At 44.1% G+C, this 19,719-nt stretch overlaps 1 protein-coding gene across 1 annotated transcript in view; it reads right to left on the bottom strand.

Annotated features, from left to right (window-relative positions):
* The window catches only part of EIF2A (eukaryotic translation initiation factor 2A), a 35,351-nt gene extending 19,666 nt beyond the window's left edge, over positions 1-15,685 (bottom strand). The window contains exons 1-6 of the mRNA XM_083177962.1: positions 15,567-15,685; positions 9,945-10,014; positions 8,139-8,213; positions 6,498-6,616; positions 5,411-5,510; positions 4,639-4,721 (exon numbers count right to left, since the gene is read on the bottom strand). Of these exons, the coding sequence (XP_083034088.1) occupies positions 4,639-4,721; positions 5,411-5,510; positions 6,498-6,616; positions 8,139-8,213; positions 9,945-10,014; positions 15,567-15,594 (475 nt within the window). The 5' untranslated portion in view covers positions 15,595-15,685. The remainder of the gene's footprint in view (positions 1-4,638; positions 4,722-5,410; positions 5,511-6,497; positions 6,617-8,138; positions 8,214-9,944; positions 10,015-15,566) is intronic.
* Positions 15,686-19,719: the final 4,034 nt, after the last annotated feature.

The following is a 19,719-nucleotide window of genomic DNA, read 5'->3' on the forward strand; positions in this document are numbered from 1 at the left end:
GCTCGCTGCGCTCGCCACACTATTCTATTCTCAACTCCACGCCGACGTGGATAGTGGGGGTATGAAAAGGTCGTAGGACACGTACCGCCGCCGCTCGCCACGCTTCGGGTTCACGTTTATAGTGGGGGGGTGCATTTAACATTGTAAGCACCCATTTGGGTGCTTATACAATGTTTAATCGCATCGCATCGTATGGCATTGTATGCCATGTACAATGGCATACAATTTCAAAATTGTATGCCATCGTGCACTATCGTACGATATTGCGTCGCATCGCATACCATCGTATGCGTTATGGTATGCGATGAGATGGGCGCCGCCAAAATACACAAGTACCGAATTTTGGATAGCGGATTATTCCGTATTTCAGAATATTTTAGATTTCAATAATGTATCCTTAGGTATCTTGCATTTATGTTGTACATGAAATGCACACAAATATATTTCATTTATGCATAAATAAAGGTTTCAAAACATGAAACAAAGTTTGTGTACTATCTCAGGAACTGATCTTTAATGCCAAGCAATAATTTTCTTGCACATATTTAGTGCTGTTACAGATCTCCCCAGTAGGTTTTTAGCAAGAAATTTTGGTACTTATTTCCTAGCACAGCGCCTGCGATCAAGATTGTATCCATCGGGTCCAAAAAAATCGCGTTGATCGCATCGTATGCAACCAAATCGCATGCGTTGCGATCAACACGATTTTTACATTGGAATCAATGTAAAATGGTCCCTGAGACCCGATTTTACATTGGCCCCAATGTTAAATGGCCCCCAGACCCCAATTTTTATTGTTTCCCAACCCTGATGGGTCAAATGCCCCGCCAACATGAAGCGTGGAGAGCGCAGCGATGCGATGCGATTAAACATTGTATACGCATACGATGCGATGCGATTAAACATTGTATAAGCACCCTAATGGGTGCTTATACAATGTTAAGCACCCTAATGGGTGCTTACAATGTTAAATGCACCCCCACGCCACCCCCCCACTATAAACGTGAACCCGAAGCGTGGCGATCAATGTGAAATGGTCCCTGAGACCCGATTTTACATTGGCCCCAATGTTAAATGGCCCCCAGACCCCAATTTTTATTGTTTCCCAACCCTGATGGGTCAAATGCCCCGCCAACATGAAGCGTGGAGAGCGCAGCGATGCGATGCGATTAAACATTGTATACGCATACGATGCGATGCGATTAAACATTGTATAAGCACCCTAATGGGTGCTTATACAATGTTAAGCACCCTAATGGGTGCTTACAATGTTAAATGCACCCCCACGCCACCCCCCCCACTATAAACGTGAACCCGAAGCGTGGCGAGCCCGCGAGGGGCTGCGGTACGTGTCCTCCGTCCTTTTCATACCCCCACTATCCACACCGGCGTGGAGTTGATTTTACATAGTGTGGCGAGCGCAGCGAGCCCGAAGCGTGGCGAGCCCCGCGCATTACTTCACAGGTATTACGCGTCCCATCGCGGGGCTCGCCACACTATATGAAATCAACTCCACGCCGACGTGGATAGTGGGGGTTTGAAAAGGTCGGAGGACGCGTACCACTGCGCTCGCCACGCTTCGGGTTGGCGTTCATCGTGGGGTGGCGTTAACAATGGGGGGGGGGCATTTGTCATGTCAAATACCCATAAGGGTGGCTATAAAATCGAGTCTATTGGCCCATTTAACATTGTTCAATATGTAAAATAGCATCCATCGCATCGGTCGCATCGCATGCCTTAACTTAAGGCATGCGATGGACGCGATTTTTGAATTGTCGGGGAAAAGGCTAAAAATAGCCCTGAAATCGCGTCGTCGCGTCCATCGCATACCCTAAGTTAAGGTATGCGATCACCTGCGACGGGCGCCGTGCTAGGAAATAAATACCGAAATTATTTTTCTTCACTTTCTGCAATGTATGGTTTTCGGAATTATTTGGATAATGGACATATGGATAAGGGATACTCAACCTGTATATATAAAATGTTTAACATGAATAAATAAGAGCTACATTTGAAATACATTTACCACATTTTTTGTTATATTCCAAAAATACTAGCCTGTAACAGCATATCCTGGGATATACACTATTAGAAGATAAACTCCATATAATTTATAATTACATGATGTAGATGACCGAGTGCAGTACTTTAGAATCGCTCAGTGTTTTCACTCCTCTACATGCATGTTCTCAACAAATAGAAAACCGTTAAACATATGTGAAGTTAATAGGAATTTACATTGTATAAAAGGAGGCGCCATCACTTCAGGTACAGGGTTGTTTTGAAGATCCTCTGGAAACTCTCTCTGTTCAACTAATGTTACAATTTCTATTCCTTCATTAGTGATCAGGGGTACATCTACCCTAGGCTGCAGGTAACCAGAAGAGTTGTCATCAAATGACCTAGATGATTTTTATAGTAACTAGTTCATCTTTTGTGTTTCCACCTTAAATCTGTCCTACACCACAAATGCCTTTTAACCCCTTCAGTGGCACTCCTGAGAATTTTCCGGGGTTTGCTCATTGCGCAGACTGGCAAACCCGGAACATTCTCAGGAGTGCCGCTGCCTGCGCTGCCTCTTGCCGGGCAGCGCCGCTGAGCGCGGAGATCAGCGCTGCACTCAACTTCGGCGGCAGCCCGGCTCTGCCTCCCTCCCCTGGCTGCGTGAGGTGTGACCTTGTAACGTCACGCCGCACACAGCCGTGTTGCCGGAAGCAGGGCCGGGCAGCGGCTGATAGACAGTTCAGCGGTGCTGCCCGGACCCGGGGGGTGTAGTGTGGTGCCCGGACCCTGGGGGTGGAGCGCTCCCCCAGAAAAAACTTGCACAGTGGGGATTGCTTCCTAAAAAAATAAAAACCACTGAAGGGGTTAATATGCTTAACATTTAAGTCTTGTATTAATAGTGCATAGTTTCCCCCCCTAACAGCTACCAATATGTATCAATCATGCACCATAATCTAAAGGCCCCCATACATCAGTCCGACTTGTCCAGTGTGCCCCTTCAGCTCCCGAGGTGGGCTCACTAACGATTTGGCACTTGATTTACATACAATAAAATTGCATGCCTTGAGCGGCGGCTGGGTGCTAGTAGCATCATTTGCCGGGTGGCGGGGCAGGAAGTGGCTGGTTAATTAAAAATTATGTTGAAAATACTGGCTGGCCAGTTATTGGCTGAGAGAATTCTTGGTGAAGTCATTTCAAAAATCAGTTGGAATCAGGCGATATCGGTCCAAATCGGATAAGTGTATGGACACCATTAGGTTGTAAATTCCTATCTTTTTATATCAAACACGTAACATACAGTAACTTTGTATCACTGAACTTTTGTATTTTTGTCAACAATAACTGCACAAGGGATATGTCTGACAAAGTATTAAGGAGTTATTCTGGTTGGTGCGTAAATTTCCAAATTATTTCGGAGCGGACCGCACGCCACGCTGTGCGGACATCGTACGAAGAAACGCCCACCGGTCCTCCGCATTCGGACGGACTCACACTTTAAGAAGAGGGCGTGTTTACGGACGACATCCAAACCTTGCATGTGCGGTGGACACACACATATTGTGCACGGTAGTACAGTGTCTGCACGGTCTTACAGCATCAGAACGGACGGGAACCTGCCCGTACGCACCGATGCGGTGTATTAACGCAAAACTCACGACTATTATCCGAACTGGCATGTGCCAAAATAACATGCTCTTAAAATTTTATGTTTTCCCTAACTGTAATACATTTTTCATTTGATCCCCAAATGTGTGCTGTTATTTATGAATGTAAAAGTGAAATGGATATTTATATTAGTGATAGCAAGTTCTGTCCATTGCTTGCAGTGTAAATGTGTGTAAAAAATGCTGCCGTGCTTTCAGCATAGATTTGTGTGTTTTGTAATGGTCCATTTAAGCTGCAATGGTTCCAATTGAAGCAATGACAAGAGTGTAATTAGTGAGTAATGAGTAGAGGAGTGGATTGTATTGTGTTCAGCTGACATTGGTTCAGGTGCGGGCGTACTAATTGGGCGTTCCGAATGCCTAGCGCATGACCGAGTGGTGTCCGCAAAGCAATACTTGCTTATGGAGACCACATATTTTCTGCCTTTTGGTTCGTTTGCAGTCGGTGTTCAGTCCGAATGCACGCCTACCAGAATTAGTGCACTCCCTCGTGTACGCCCATGTTTACGCCCAGTTTAGCCCACTTTGAAACTACCCCCCTGTGTACTTCCGAATGACGCCCATATTACGCCCATATTTCCCGAGTGATTGCGGTGCACATTTCTGTACGGTATTAGTGAGTACAAATACGGAGACCGTGCGTGGCACATGCGCATAGCGTTCCCCACGCATGCGCAGACGGCTAAAATCGCCATCCGAAAGAATTCGGAAAATTACGCATCGACCAGAATAAGGCCCTAAATATTTAGATATGCTTTTGAATAGGGCTATCAGAATGTTATATTCATAATGTATAAAATAATGTAATATATATTCAGGTTACTCGTGTATTATACAAGTGCATCAATTTATAAAAGTAAAGCAGATATGGCCATTATTGACTATTTTACAAATAAACGATGAAGTAGAAACTGTAGCGTGCATATAAAGTGACATTTAAAAAATGTGATTCATTGTGATTTCACCTTACCAAAATTGTTGTTTTCAAAAAAGTGCACTTCGTTATTTACACTCCTGGCACATATGCTCTCATCCTCAGACCAGCTTGGGGACCTGTAGAAGATGAATACACCAACCATAATTAGGTCTGTTCAAACCAGGCGTCAACTAGTTATGTAGCATAAAGTACCAGCAAATCCAAAATAAGACACCATGGGCAATGATCACAACAATAAAATCAGCAAGCGCTCAGAGTTCACTCAGCCGACCAATGGCATAGAAATTGATCTGACGCTGCATCCTCAAACACAGTACTGTATCACACATGCATGAAGCGTCTACTTATACCAGACGCTTCCTGCTGCATTACCATATCTGAACATTGCTGCTTCTTCCAAGCAAGCAGCAGCGACGGTCAATCCAACCACATCTGAATCACCACATGGTGAGCAACTGTGTGGTGTGTGAGAAAGGAGCAGGGGTATCTAGATATCGGTAGGGCGCTTAGTGGAAATGAGTGGTTTTACTCGAGCAGCAGCAGTTTGTAAGGGGTGTCAAGCCATTTGAAACAATAAAAGTAATACAAAAAGAAGGGGGGGGGGGGGTGTGAGAAAGGAATGCCGAGAGCAGTAGAAGTGCAATGACCTCCGGCAAGCTGCAAGATCTCGTAGGGGAGCAGAATGTACGAATATACTAAATAACCCATAACTAGCAAACACATGTCATTGCTCAGGCATTTTCTGACAACTCCAAATGGTGAGGGAATAGAATTATTATTATTTTTTTTTAATGTATAGCTTTACCAATTCTCCATCTTTTTCTGGATGAATGATTTCACACACTTTCCTGTCTTCAGGTCGTACAACTGAAGATTGGGGACACCCGCAGCGCCATCTTTTGCAGCTGTCACATATTGAAAGAGAGAGAGATTTAAGACTGTTAATATAAGTAACAATGGCACATATGCAGTCTCAGTTCTGTAACTCATATCGATAGCACACATTTTGCTGTGAATAGTCTATAGCACAGGTTCTTAACGTTGGTCCTAAAGACCCCACACAGTGCATGTTTTGCAGGTCTCCTCACAGAATCACAAGCAAAATAATTAGCTCCACCTGTGTCAATGAGTAATGGAATGCACCTGTCGGATGACCTGGAAAACGTGAACTGCTGGGGGTCCTGAGGACCGAGTTTGAGAACCCCTGGTTTATAGAATCGATTCTTGTTCCACTAAAAACATTCATTTTAAGAAGGATGAAGAAAATGAAAGAGAAAAGTTATTGATGTAACATATGGATACAAAATTACAATTTTACACTGAAGGACAATGCATACTGGGGAGTGTACTGGGGGGCGTACTTCACGCTGAGCAAGATGCAACTGAAAATGGCAATAATATTTTCACTCAGTGTAGATTTATCTGGAACCTTTCATATGCACCGTGGTTATCAGCACTCCCAGCATGGAGCAGGACCACTTTTTATATCTTAGTATTATTAGTATTAAATAAGATTGTGCAACATGGTCCGGGTCTATATGGGGACTTCTCAAACAGCTTTAAACAACCGGACACGACCATTTACAGTCAATCTGCTTGAACTTCATTAGGTTTCATGGGGACCACTGACATACAGCAATCTTGTCTGGTCTTTGAATTTATGGTAAGAGTGAGGGGAAATCAGGACTGTTGTTAGTATAAGAAACACCTAGAAATAGGCTTCTCTTTTTAGAAGAGGCGTCGTCCCATTACACGTATAAGAGGAGAATCATCTCTGCCAGCTCACAGCAAATATATTTTATTTACTTTGCCAGAGATGCTCAGGAAGAACCCTCCATACAGTATGTCTCCATATGATTTACTTAGCACTGGTAGAGCTGACATTTACTTACTGGTGTAGGTCTGCCATGTTGCCAAGATTGTGTTCTTTGGAGAGAATACAAGGCTAACTACTTTGGGTAGATCAAACGTGTGCAGCAACTTGCTTTCAGCACTGCTCACTATGTTTATTCTGAAAACACAGAAGGTCATTTAAAGCCATAGAACTTTCACAGATTAATAATTAAGCCACAAAAATATTCCCCACAATTCCAAATTTTACCTCACTGTATGTTTTTTAAGTTCCTACACATACAGGGCTGTACAGATTAAGAAACACAAACATGCACTATAAAAACCCAAGTTTAAGGGGGATATTCAATCGCCGTCGAGCATCTCCCGTGGGGGAGATGCTCGACGGGCCCTATTCAATGCTGTCTTCCCCGACAGCATTGAACAGGGTTTCCTAGCAGAACCAGCCCGACATCTCTAGCTGTCGCGCTCGTTCTGCCGAGAACAGCCGGGAAGTGACGAGCTGCCGGCTGCATCTCGTCACTTCCCGGCCGCAACTCGCGGCCACGCCCCCTTCTTGTCCCGCTGCAGGCGGGACATTGAATCCCGCCTGCATGTTCTCATCCGAGCTGACCGAGAACGGGACTGGGTCACGGCAGGCGAGCAAGCTCGTCTGCCGTGACCCGAAGATTGAATACCCCCCTAAATCTATTCAACACAGAGGCATAGTAACGGGAATATGATTCACAGACTCTTGATGTACTGGATGCGCATTGTAAATAAAATGTCACAAAATGGTACTTCATGGGCCATAAACAATTGATATATTGCGTCTGATCTACCCTCTAAAGTGACATGGCAAAATTCAAATGATGCGCTCATTAAGGTCGGGTTTAGCCGCACACATCGACTAAACCCGACCAAACTAACGGGGATGCTGAGAAAAGTCCAGCCTGGATGCTTCAATGGGTGACTTTTTATACAATTCATCTTGACACCCCAGGGTGAGTCTCCTCCCCCTTTTAAATTATTTGTCCTCTTAGTAGTTGTTGTTGGGTGATCACCAGACAATAATTGGAAAAATAAAATTTTGCACAGACATGGGGATCTAAAGCCCTTATCTTCCACATATTGAGCCAAACCCAAAAAATGTATTCTTCCTGCATAAAGTGTTTAAACTGTGACAGCAAACATTTATTATTTAATTTTTTGTCAATCCATATAGAATTCGGTTATGTATATTTTTGAACAGTGACTTATTGGCATAAAAAAAAAAAAAAGAAAGAACTACAGATAATTGTGTCCTTTAAATGTTAGGCTGCAAATTTAAATATTTTGATCAAAAATATTTGCAACAAACAGTATATTATTGTTAGCACCTATAACAAAAGAAATTCTGTATACTATAAATATATGGCATTAAAACCTCCACACAGCTGGTACCATGCAAACACAGTAGCGGCTCACAACAGGTCATATTTTGCAGATTTCTGTCTATGGAAGCAGGTGGGATAATTACCAACCCAGCAAAACAGATCAGCTCACCTGTGCATGATTAAAGAATTCCACAAAACGTGACCAGTGTTTACACTACAATCCTTAGCAGGTACTGCAGACAGATGCTGACCAGGGTCCAGTGCATGTATTGCCATATGAAAATTGTGAATGTATTAAGACAAACAAAAAACTGAAATAAGACTTACACTTCTCCATTGCACCACGCAAACAGCTTCCCATCCTTGCTAAACCTGGATATTTTGCAATTTTTACTACATTCCCTGGGAAAGAGAAATAAAGAGGTCATCAAATACATTATATATTTCTCTCGATCACAAACAATACTGTGTAAATAATAACATTGCTGACTAGTGTACACTCTTAGGACTTTGGGGGTAATTCAAACCTGTCTGCAGGGCTGCAAATTGTCATGAAGGTCAATTATTGATACATTGCGCATGCAAACAGTTCGCAGTATGCGTACGAGAGGCCGTCCTGCGATGAGAACCTGCTACTAATTCTATACCAGCTGTTGTGAAACTACACATCCCAGCATGCATATAGGGAAACATAACACCACACTCGGTGTGCAGGTAATCACCACATTTCTTCTAACATCCCAGCATGCATTGCCACAGATTTAGCATTCTCTAATAGCAAAACTGTGGCAAAAGCATATTAGGACTTGTAGTGTCAGACAGCTGGAGAGCCACAGGTTGGCCAAGCCTGTTCTATACACATGCCATTCACAAAGTGATTGACAGGAAGTAGGTGTCTGGGGATGGAAACTGGCAATTTAGTGGGAGCGCTAAGAAAAATGCTAGGCGTGCCAGATAAATCACTGGGAGTGCCATTTTAGGAAGGGTGAAGGACATCAGCCACAGGCCAGATATGACTGTTATCACTGCAGCTGCCGAGTAAGACCATGGCTGCGCGGTACCTGCAATAATGTGCCCTGTGTAAAAATCAATAGATGGTGAGCCGGTTACGATTGTTTTTCACTCGGATGCAAATGGATGTATAGATGTACCAAAGCCTTCTCTCACATTCAGCACAATGCTTCGTTACGCAAAGTGAGGTCCATATAATAATAATCTAGGTAAGAGACTTGGGTCTCTAACCTACATAGACCACTGACTTATCACATGAAGGATGAATTGTGATACTGGCTGCAATTCGCGTCACACAACATCATTGCTGACCTCCCTAATGCTCAGAACAGAAAGGATGTGTCCAAAATGGAAACGTCTTTACAGAAGAGTGGAGGCCGGTTATAAAAACAAAGGGGGAGAACAACTCCATATTTAAGTCCCATGCTTTTGAAATGAGATGCTCAACACGCACATATGGGTTGTGATAAGGTGTCCACATATGTTTTTCATACAGTGGTGTAGATGTATTAAGCAGTGATAAGGAAGGAGAAGTGAGCTAGAGGGGCCCATGGCAACCAATCAGCACTAAAGTAACATCTATAATTTGCATAATATAAAATTATACAGAGCATCTGATTGGGGCTGCTTCTCCTCTTTCTCACTTCTCCCGTATCTGACCTCTACCCCACTGTATGTAGCTAATGAATTATGGAACAGATGTAAAGTCAGCTACGCTTAACAAAGGCAAATATTATACGCAGTAGGCATTTTGGTCATAGCTGATGTTTTCTGTTTAAATAAAGTTTTGTAATATACTGAATATGCAAAATGTGCTGCCATAACTTTCTGGAAAATTATTTTATATCCAAATAATTTGAGTTTAGGATGATTTCTAGAGCTTTGATTGGAATGCATCTAAGGGTTGAGTTAGGGTTACATGTATCGCAAGAAAGAAAAGGAAGGGGAAAAGAAAGGTATTCTTGATTTTGGGGGCATTCAATCTATATTCAATAAAATAAATTAAAATGGATAAATAAAGACTCATTACTAAGGCCCTAAATGATATGCAAAAACATTAAAATTGTATTAAAAAGCACAATCAGCAACTTAAATACATTAGCTAGTAAAAAGGTAATCTACCTTTGAAATGGATCAAAGTTTGCAAAGTTTGGAGGCCCCTGGATTAACTGGATTCCATCAGATCCCCTAACTAGAAATAAAAAGGAAAGAAATATATACAATACCAATGTCACTTCTGTTTAGCAGCATTGCTACATCAAACATATGAATTTACTGGGTGTGGTTTAGCTCATAGGCAATGTCTAGGCAGCCAGTCAATACTCCACACCATAAAGGTATCCTATGAGCCATCCGCATAACACATATTTTGAAGTTAAAACAGAACGACCTAGGATGCTCATTCCCACTGATACCTAACCCAGGTCCTTCCCAGGACCGACCCTGCAGTCTTCCTGGGTAACTAGACTTGGATTGGTTTTTTTGGGACCCTTTCACACCCAGACGTGACCCAGGGTCAAAAGCTCAGTGTGAAACGGGTATTAAGTCAACTAGTAAACTAGGAGTATTTAAGAAGGTGGAGGTGGTGGGGGACCCCAGAATCCTGATTGTTACCATAGATGGGGGATAGAACCAAAAACACACTGTTAAACCCAATCCACCCAAACCATGCTAACAATCAGGAAACACTATCCCATGGGTCCTCAAATGGCGGCCCTCCAGATGTTGTGAAACTACAAATCCCAGCATGCCTTGCCACAGTTTTGCTATAAGGGAGTGTTAAAACTGTGGCAAGGCATGCTGGGATTTGTAGTTTCACAACATCTGGAGGGCCACAGTTTGAGGACCCATATCTATACATGTGAGTGTGTAATATTTTGTCACGTTGCAATGTGGACAAAGTAATGTTGACATGCAGCATTTCTACATTGACCACGTTAACATTCATCATGTCGACTGATGAAATGTCAAATAATCATCCTTAATGGCAAAGGGGTGACTGTACAGCAGATGTGGTGACTGTGGCAAAGTCTTAAAGGTCCAGTGGTCAATTGATGAGGTCCTGTTTCCAGCAGTGAATATCATTAACCCAAATCTCCCTTTCTACAGCCCAACCCTGCGAACTACCCTAAAGATGCGAGCGCTTCTATTCAGCAAAATGTTTGCATATTGGTGAACAAATTGCTACATTTTACAATCGCATAGCGAGGAAGGACCCTGCATGCGGGGCGGACTTGCCCTGTGCTGGGCGGCCCCCCACATGCTAGTGACAGCAGTTCTAGTTTTGCAAAAAAAAAAAAAACTCATGCTGAATTTTAACTCACCACCATCCACATTGAATGATTTCCCCTCCATTCATTTCCAACCACAAACCAAAGTAATATAATTTTACCACCACCACTGTCCCAAGGGCCAAGTTCCGATCTGTTCATAGAGGTCTGAATTTGTCCCCGATGGTGGGATTGTGTGCATTGTTGCTCATGTGCAACAGAGCGAAAACCTTAGAATTTGACGGCATCTAGTCTGCCCCTATTTTAAACATATTTATGTCAAACCATATTTGATCCTTCTTTGTAAGGATATCAGTATGCCTATCCCAAGCAGGTTTAAATTGCTCTACTGTTTTTGCCTCTACCACCTCTGATGGGAGGCTATTCCACTTATCTACTACTCTTTCTGTGAAGTAATTCTTCCTCACATTTCCCCTGAATCTTCCTCCCTCTAGTTTCAGTGCATGTCCTCGTGTTCTGTTGCTCCTCTTCCTGTGAAGAATGTCTCCCACCTGTACCTTGTTAAAGCCCTTAATATATTTGAAAGTTTCTATCATGTCCCCCCTTTCCCTTCTCTGCTCTAAACTATACATTTTAAGATATTTTAGTCTTTTCTGGTATGTTTTGTGATGTAGGCCATGCACCATTTTAGTTGCCCTTCTTTGTACAGTCTCTAATGTATTTATATCCTTCTGGAGATATGGCCTCTAGAACTGAACACAGTACTCTATATGAGGTTGTACCAGTGACAGTAGCATTATTGCTTCTTTCTTTCTACTGCAGATTCCTTTCCCTATGCGACCAAACATCTTACCTGCCTTCTTCATTGATTTGTTATACCTGAAATAGTGACTCCTAGATCCCTCTCTTCCTCAGTAGTTTCCATTATAGTGCCATTTATACTATATTGAGTCTTTGAGTTTATGAGACCCAAGTGCATGATTTTGCATTTTTGGCATTAAACTGTAGTTGCCATGCTCTTGACCATTCCTCTAAACTACCTAGAATCTAGATTATCAGTCATTTGCCCTATATAGTCATTGCTGCCCTGTCTATCTGGGTTTCGATTTGTGCTGTCACGGGAGCGTGCATCGAGATCGCAAGGTAAAAAACCTGTACAATCTGCATGCGGTTTTGACTATATAATGCTGGATTGTACCGTGTGTACACAGCATTAAGTCGAATAGCAAGGGAATCTCACCGTGTGTACACAGCAAAACACGTTACATCAGCCCCACCTGCAGTGCATATGGTTTTGTCCATTAGAGAGTGATTGTGCCTTTCCGAGTGAATCAGAATAACCCCCAAAAAGGGTAAAAAAAAAAACTATGATGAATCCATTAGCAAGTTGATTGACTGCTAGCTGGCGTTTGGGGGTGGTAATACAGGCGTGCCCAAGCGTTTTCATGGATGGTCTGACGTCAGCTCTGGCCTCCATCAGCCTGTCTCTGTCACAGAGCTGTAGAAGGGTCAGAGTTATGCACGTTTGTACAGACTGGGAAAGTCAATCGATGGTCAGTTGCTTATCGACTGTCAGCAGTACGATGATCAGCGATATTTTTTGCAAGCCGTTCGCTGATGTGCACGGGGCAGGATATCACTGTCTGGGGTGACTACCTGATCACATGGTGGGTAATGTCAGGGGTATATGGTAGTCTGTTTCTGCAAAGCACCTCCCTTACTGTGAGGTCACACCCCATTTTGCAGTGTGTTGTGCACATATTCTTTGTTCTTACAATATCTAAATGATGCATTTTTATCAGTTCACACGTTTACTTCCAACACTTTATTAATGGTTGTCTGAGGTTTCATTTTCAGAAGAAGTGAAATATCGATTAGGATAATGCTTGAACCACACCACGACTTGTTCTAGACTCCCCCCCAAGCAAGGCTAGAAGTGATTTTCCGGCAGTGCATACCCTAATGTAAAATGCTGCACACGCATATGGTTGCATATATGCAAAAGAGGGGGGAACCGAACATGGCGGCGGGGGGGGGGGGGGGGGGGGGAGAAGTAGCAGGATACTATGTAATGTTACACAAAAAAAGGGAGAAGAATCTAGTGCTGACCTGCAAAGGGAGAGGACTAGGGGGAGCGCTTAGTGTGGGTTGCTGACTCAGCAGCTGCTAAAAACAGGTTAGTGAGACCTGTATATTTTTGTATACAAGAAAAAAAGGGGGGGGGGGGGCAGCGCTTTATGGATCGTTGTTTAAAATTATTGGAATTGGACATCTGTACATACATATTTAATATTGGAAATAACATACATATAAACAATCTAAAACAATTAAAATGAAAGCAATTAGTTCTAAAAGATGCCCATATCCACAATTATGCAACAACTATGAGGGAGTCCGTTCCTAGTACGCTCAAATTGGATAAGCACTGTATATTTACTGGCTGGTTGAATGAGAGTATTCAAAGACACCGTCCATAAATCCAAGTGGCCGGCCCAAAGTTGGCACGAATAACCGGAGTCCCCTGGCTGGCTGATAACTTGGAGGGTCTTGTAAGGCCAGAAAGATGAATACTGGTGCACCAGGAAAGTTGTTCAATGGTCTCCCAAATTGAATGGGAAGTTGTTAGGAGTGGTTCAATCCTGTGGGGTTGGTCCGGACTGCGATCCCAAATGACAAAGTGGAAGGTGGGCAGGCACTACCTGACGCGTTTCACCGCTCCAGGCAGCTTTATCAAAGGTGTAGTGCTTATGGGCATGTGTCGATATATATACCAAAAGGTTAAAGGTCATCAGGCTAGACAGAGTCAGGAGACAGGATCACACAGATTGTCAGAATATAATGGCTGGTTATATCCTGACACTTGGACTTATGGATGATGTCTTTGTATACTCTCATTCAACCAGCCAGGAGTGGTAACTATACAGTGCTTATCCAATTTGGGCGTACTAGGAACGGACTCTCCCTCATAATTGTTGCTTAATTTTGGATATGTGCATCTTTTAGAACCTATTGATTTCATTTTCATTGTTTTAGATTGGTTATATGTATGCTATTTCCAATATTTAATATATATGTACAGATCATCCAATTCCAATCATTTTTTAACGATTCATAAAGCTCTGCTCCCCCCACCCCCCTTTTTTTTCTCTTGTATACAAATACTATGTAATGTTTTATGATGGGGGAAATAAGTTAAGGTGCAATTCTTTTTTTGAGGGGGTCAAAACAGAATAAGGATTATTCATTTGTGGCTACAGGGGTCTATGGGCCAGATTCACACCTGTTAGAAAGGCTGCATTTTTTGCACATGGACAAAACCATGTTGCACTGCAGGTGGGGCAGACATAACATGTGCAGAGAGTCAGATTTGGGTGATTGTTTTTGTTTCAGTGCAGGGTAAACACTGACTGCTTTATTTTTACACTGCAATACAGATATCAGTCTGCAGTGCACATGGTTTTGTCCATCTGCAAAAATTGCAGCCTTGTTAACAGGTCGGAATTAGGCCATATGTACAGATGGAATGCCTCTCAGCCAGCACCGGGGCTCGCCAGAATGCCCCTGCTGGCGAGCCACCGCTCCACCTGACTGGGACGTGCAAGTGTACCACACACAAGTGCGTTCCAGTCACAGCACCTGCGGGGAAAGCGAACCCTGCCTGTCTCCGCTTCAGGGAGATGGGCAGGGTTAGGGGGGGGAGCTCCGTTAGAAGGGGATGCATGTACGTCTCATGCGCATCCGCTTCCGGCGGTTGGCGATCAGGCGCCAGCCCCCGGCAGGATGGAGAGCACTCCATCTGTACTAAGCCTTGGAAAAGAAGTGGACGGAGAAACTACCAACCAGATAATGTAATTTCTCAGACCCAGCCTGTAACATGGCAATTAGGTTCTGGTTGACAATACTTTTAAATCACAGTCCACTTATCTCTCTCCAAGGCTTAGTGCAAAGTTCCCAGAGTTTGGGGGCAGCTTTTCTTATGCAGATCACAAGTCTTTTAGGACACTATTACCAGTTCTAACTTCGTCTGCTTTGTGCCAGGCTGCCACCTCACACACCATGTATGTATGTATGTATGTATGTATGTATGTATGTATGTATGCATGCATGCATGTTCCCAGCCTGTGCTGCATGGACACTGGGGTGATGACACTTCTCAGAGAGGTGACACATCAGGACAGGACAGCAGAGACTAGTACACAGCGCCGGTAGAGTGAGGGCTGAGCTGCCACTGCATCCTGCATTGAGCAACAGGTGTTACTGCTGAGCTCTGGAATGTAGACACGGGTGCAGGTCACATCACTTAAAGCAATGCCACGTACAGGGATTACGCTGTGCACCCCAGCACTCATTGCTACACCAGGCATACACGTTCCTTCGATACAGTATGCAGTGATGACACTGTACTGCCATCCTGTCACACATACACACAGCCGTACACCACAGCGCAGGTTACCCGGCACCCAGATCGCTGACTAGCCATTCAGCGAACCAGCATTCCCCGGCACACACAGACCTGCCAGAAGCAGCATGGGAGGCGCCATCTTCAGCCGGAAAGACAATGATGACGTTGGAGAGCCGGGGCGGAGCTAAAGTATAATACACGTAGCGTTCAGTACGGCCTCATCACCTGCTGCAGGCACCACATAGACACATCCGCTGGTGGCGTCACTGTCTGTCAGTGTCAGCCAGTATTATCCTTCCGCTGTAGAGATGGGCAACTTGGTTCTCTTGGTCCATGAGCGTGCTCTGTTCATTTTACGGAAAGGAGCCGGTTCTTTTGAACGGATGACAGCTTATTTTTTTTACGTTAATAATGATATCAGTATTAAAAAAAAAAACTCGTATATCTATATATACTCTAAGCTGCCTGCATTGCAATGATTCCCCATAGGGATGGCCATTGGTGCAGACGCCATCGATGGTTGCAATAGATGGCGATTTTGCGGCCAGCCATCGATAGTGGTAAACTATTTGATGGATGACCATCGATTGTTTTAGTTATCGATGGTCATATGTATGCACTGTGAGTAGGCCACGCCCCCGGCTTTTCCCGTCTGCGCCACTGAATAGATGCTGAACTGCCCCCCCCAGCCGCGGGACACTGCAAGCCCCAGGTGGGACGTGGGACCATCCCAAACAAACGGGAAACTTGGGAGGTATGCCTTTGCCATCGATGTGGGCAGAGCCAGATTAAGGTCTAAATGGGCCTGGAGCTGAAAATGATCAAGGGCCTATTATGTGCAATAATAGGGGTTGCGGCCAGCACCTAATAATGTGGGTGGCGTGACCAGTGTTCTGTTTGGGTGGTCTGCTCATGGGTGTGTCTCTATTTGTGTAAATACTTTCAACTAATTATATATGCCTGGAAAAGGCAGGGGGATGGCATAAGAAAAATGCAGGGAGATATATTGGAGGGTGCACTCCAAAGGTGCACCCGCAGGACGCCGATGTCCTAAGATACTTGCGGGGTGAGGCGGCACTCCAGTCATAAAAAAATACTGAAAATTGAAACTTGGTAAATATGTCAGCACCTTTTATGTGGTCACCTAAGTTTACCACACCATATACCCCTTATACAAATCATGCAACACAATAGTAACCCCTTATATTGTACTTGCTTCTTACACATTATGCCACATGGAATGAGACAAAATTCACACCGATTGAGCAAAAATTCACACTATGGCACACCGATTGAGTCAAAATTCACGTTATGCCACACAGATTAAGGCAAAACTCCCATTTTGCCACATGGATTGAGCCAAAATACACACTATACCAGGCATGTCCAAACAGTGGCCCTCCAGCTGTTGTGAAACTACATGTCCCAGCAAGCCTTGCCATAGTTTTAGCATTCCCTAATTGCAAAACTGTGGCAATGCATGATGGGACTTGTAGTTTCACAGCTGGAGGGCCATAGTTTGGACATGCCTGCACTATACCAAACAGATTGAGCAATAATGCACAATATGCTTCATCAATAGGGGCATTGCGCGCCAAAGGCGCACATTAAAAATTTACATTATAATGCCCATTACATGTTAAGCCTCACACCATAATCTCCATTACGTATTATGCCAAACACCATAATGCCTATTAAAAATTATGCTACATAAGTGTTGCTTACCTACATGTTCATTGCCAGGGGTTCCATGTTCATTGCCAGGGGTTCCATGCTCATTGCCAGGGGTTCCATGCTCATTGCCAGGGGTTCCATGCTCGTTGCCATGTGGGATTACATGCTCATTGCCAAGGGGGAATACATGCTCGCGGTAACTGGGGGACAGTCGCCGCTGGGCAGAAATGACAGCCATTAACAGCTGGGCAGAGAGCAGGGGGCTGCCCGGCTGCATGCCCGACTGCATGTCCCGGCTATTTAAAATAATACCCCTTTGATACCAGAAAATGCAGGGAATATGGTCCCAGGATCATGCAGGGACATTCTCGGACTGGCCCCTTTTACACCAGCCTAGTCCCTGCATGTTCTGGTGTGAGGGGGAGAGAAAACCACCCCCGCCCCCCTTTAAACAACCAGCTATATCTTCAGAACCAACTGACCCATTTACATGTAGCCTTCGAATGATTTTGGTCCCGTGAAACTGGGCCGTTTGGTTCCAGAGAAATCTGTCCTCAAACAACTTGAACAGCCATGAAATTACATTTCAGAAATGAAAAAAAACTAGTTTTACCTGCAATATCTCTAGAACCAATGAACCCATATGGACCAGGTATCAGATTGAAGGCCCAGCGATTTGGGTTCGACTGAGATCAACCTCGAGTTTCTGTGATGCTGTAGGGGAACTGGCAGCCGTTGGAACCGGGTGGAGGTCGGAATTAGCGGGTCCCATGTTATCCTATGGGGAAAACGTTCCAGGTTTGCCTGGCAGTATCTCCGGTTCCCGGGGGCTATTGACGCAGGGCTGGTCTCATTGGAAAGCCCTGACCCTCAGCTACAGGCCTATTTGGAGAGTGGGCCTGGAGCTATAGCTCCATCAGGCCCATTGTTAATCCGGCTCTGGATGTGGGGAAACCATCTGCCGGATTTGGTGGCAACCCTCCAGGAGGCTATTCCACTCTCCTGGATTCTGGGATTCTCCCAGAATTTGGGTGTCTAAATAAGCCTCCACACAGCCTCCCACTGTGGGTCGGCGCCGCTCAGCTCTCCATTGCACAGCAGCACTAACTGCACCAGGAACTCCTTTGATGTACACAGTTGCTGACTAAGGGGGTTATTCTGATTCACTCGGAAAGGCACAATTACTCTCTAATGGACAAAACTGTATGCACTGCAGGTGGGGCTGATGTAACCTGTGCAGAGAGAGTTGCAATGGGCCAAATTCTTCCCTACACCCACTGGGCCAATACACCGATCCAGCCATCGCAATCATAAATGGGTGCATTGATAAGGTTTGGAGTGTAATAAGTTGAAGAATAAGGCTGAGATAAAGATTTGCCATGTTAAAGTGTACAATTTATTCGATAAATTGTGAAAAAATATATACGTGTACATAGAAGTACAATTAAAAAATGACAGTAGGATTATAAAATAAGTTCTGATTCAAACTGATAATTGTTTGGATGGGGGTGGGTTTCGAAACAAATCTATAGGTGGGGGGGGTATGGATATTGTGGGCATAATTGGTGTTTGGTACACCTACAGGGGGTCCTCAATTGATGGGATTTTCAGTACAGTGTCACGTTCACAGTGTCACCATAGCGGGATTCCCAATTGGGGTCCAGGTGGTCTTTTAGGGACCCTTTACAATCCAGTAGGTCTCTCCTCCTTGAGCCTACGGTCTCCCTTAATGATAGTCGATCACTGAGGAAGACCGTAGTCTCCAGGAGAAGAGACCAACGGGATTGTAAAGGGACCCCTAAAAGACCACCTGAACCCCAATTGGAAATACCCTTATGGTGACACTGAAGTGAAAATTTCTCATCAACTGGGGACCCCCTGTGGGTGTATAAAACACTAATTATGCCCACAATATCCATACCCCCTCCACCTATAGATTTGTTTCGCAACCCACCCCATCCAAACAATTATCAGTTTGAATCAGAATTTATTTTTTAATTCTACTTTCATTTCTTGATTGTACTTCTATGTACACATATTTATTTCACGATTTATTAAGTAAATTGTACACTATAACGTGACAAATCTTCATCTCAGTCTTATTCTTCAACTTCTTACACTCATAACTTCAAACAAATACATGCAGCGCTCATGCCCATCGACCAAACATTATCTATGAACCAAAAGAGTCTGGGAAACCCTTAAGGCAGAGCAGTGCCTGATATCCAACTGACTAACAGGGTGAGTGCAGTGTACCCACTTTGTATTGATCAACGGGTGCATTGGCCAGGACAAAGATTTCTCAGTGCTACTGGCCGGGGTGCGCAGAGATGGATATGGGGAAAAAAGAAAAGCTGGTACATTAGGTACAGTTTTTATTAGCTGGTACAGACTGTTAAATAAATGGCAAATTATTTTTTTAAGTGTTTGTGTGTGTTACTGTTTTTGTGTGTGTGTTGTAGTGTATGTGCAGTGGCGTAACAATAGAGGGTGCAGGGGATGCAGTTGCTATGGGGCCCGGCGGCTGGCGGGGCCCGGGCCAAGCAAACATCCCCTGCACCCTTTCAATTTTTAAAGTAATGCTGCGGCA

Source organism: Crinia signifera, chromosome 3, assembly GCF_055691185.1.
Source record: "Crinia signifera chromosome 3, ASM5569118v1, whole genome shotgun sequence".
In the NCBI taxonomy this organism is placed as follows: Eukaryota; Metazoa; Chordata; class Amphibia; order Anura; family Myobatrachidae; genus Crinia; species Crinia signifera.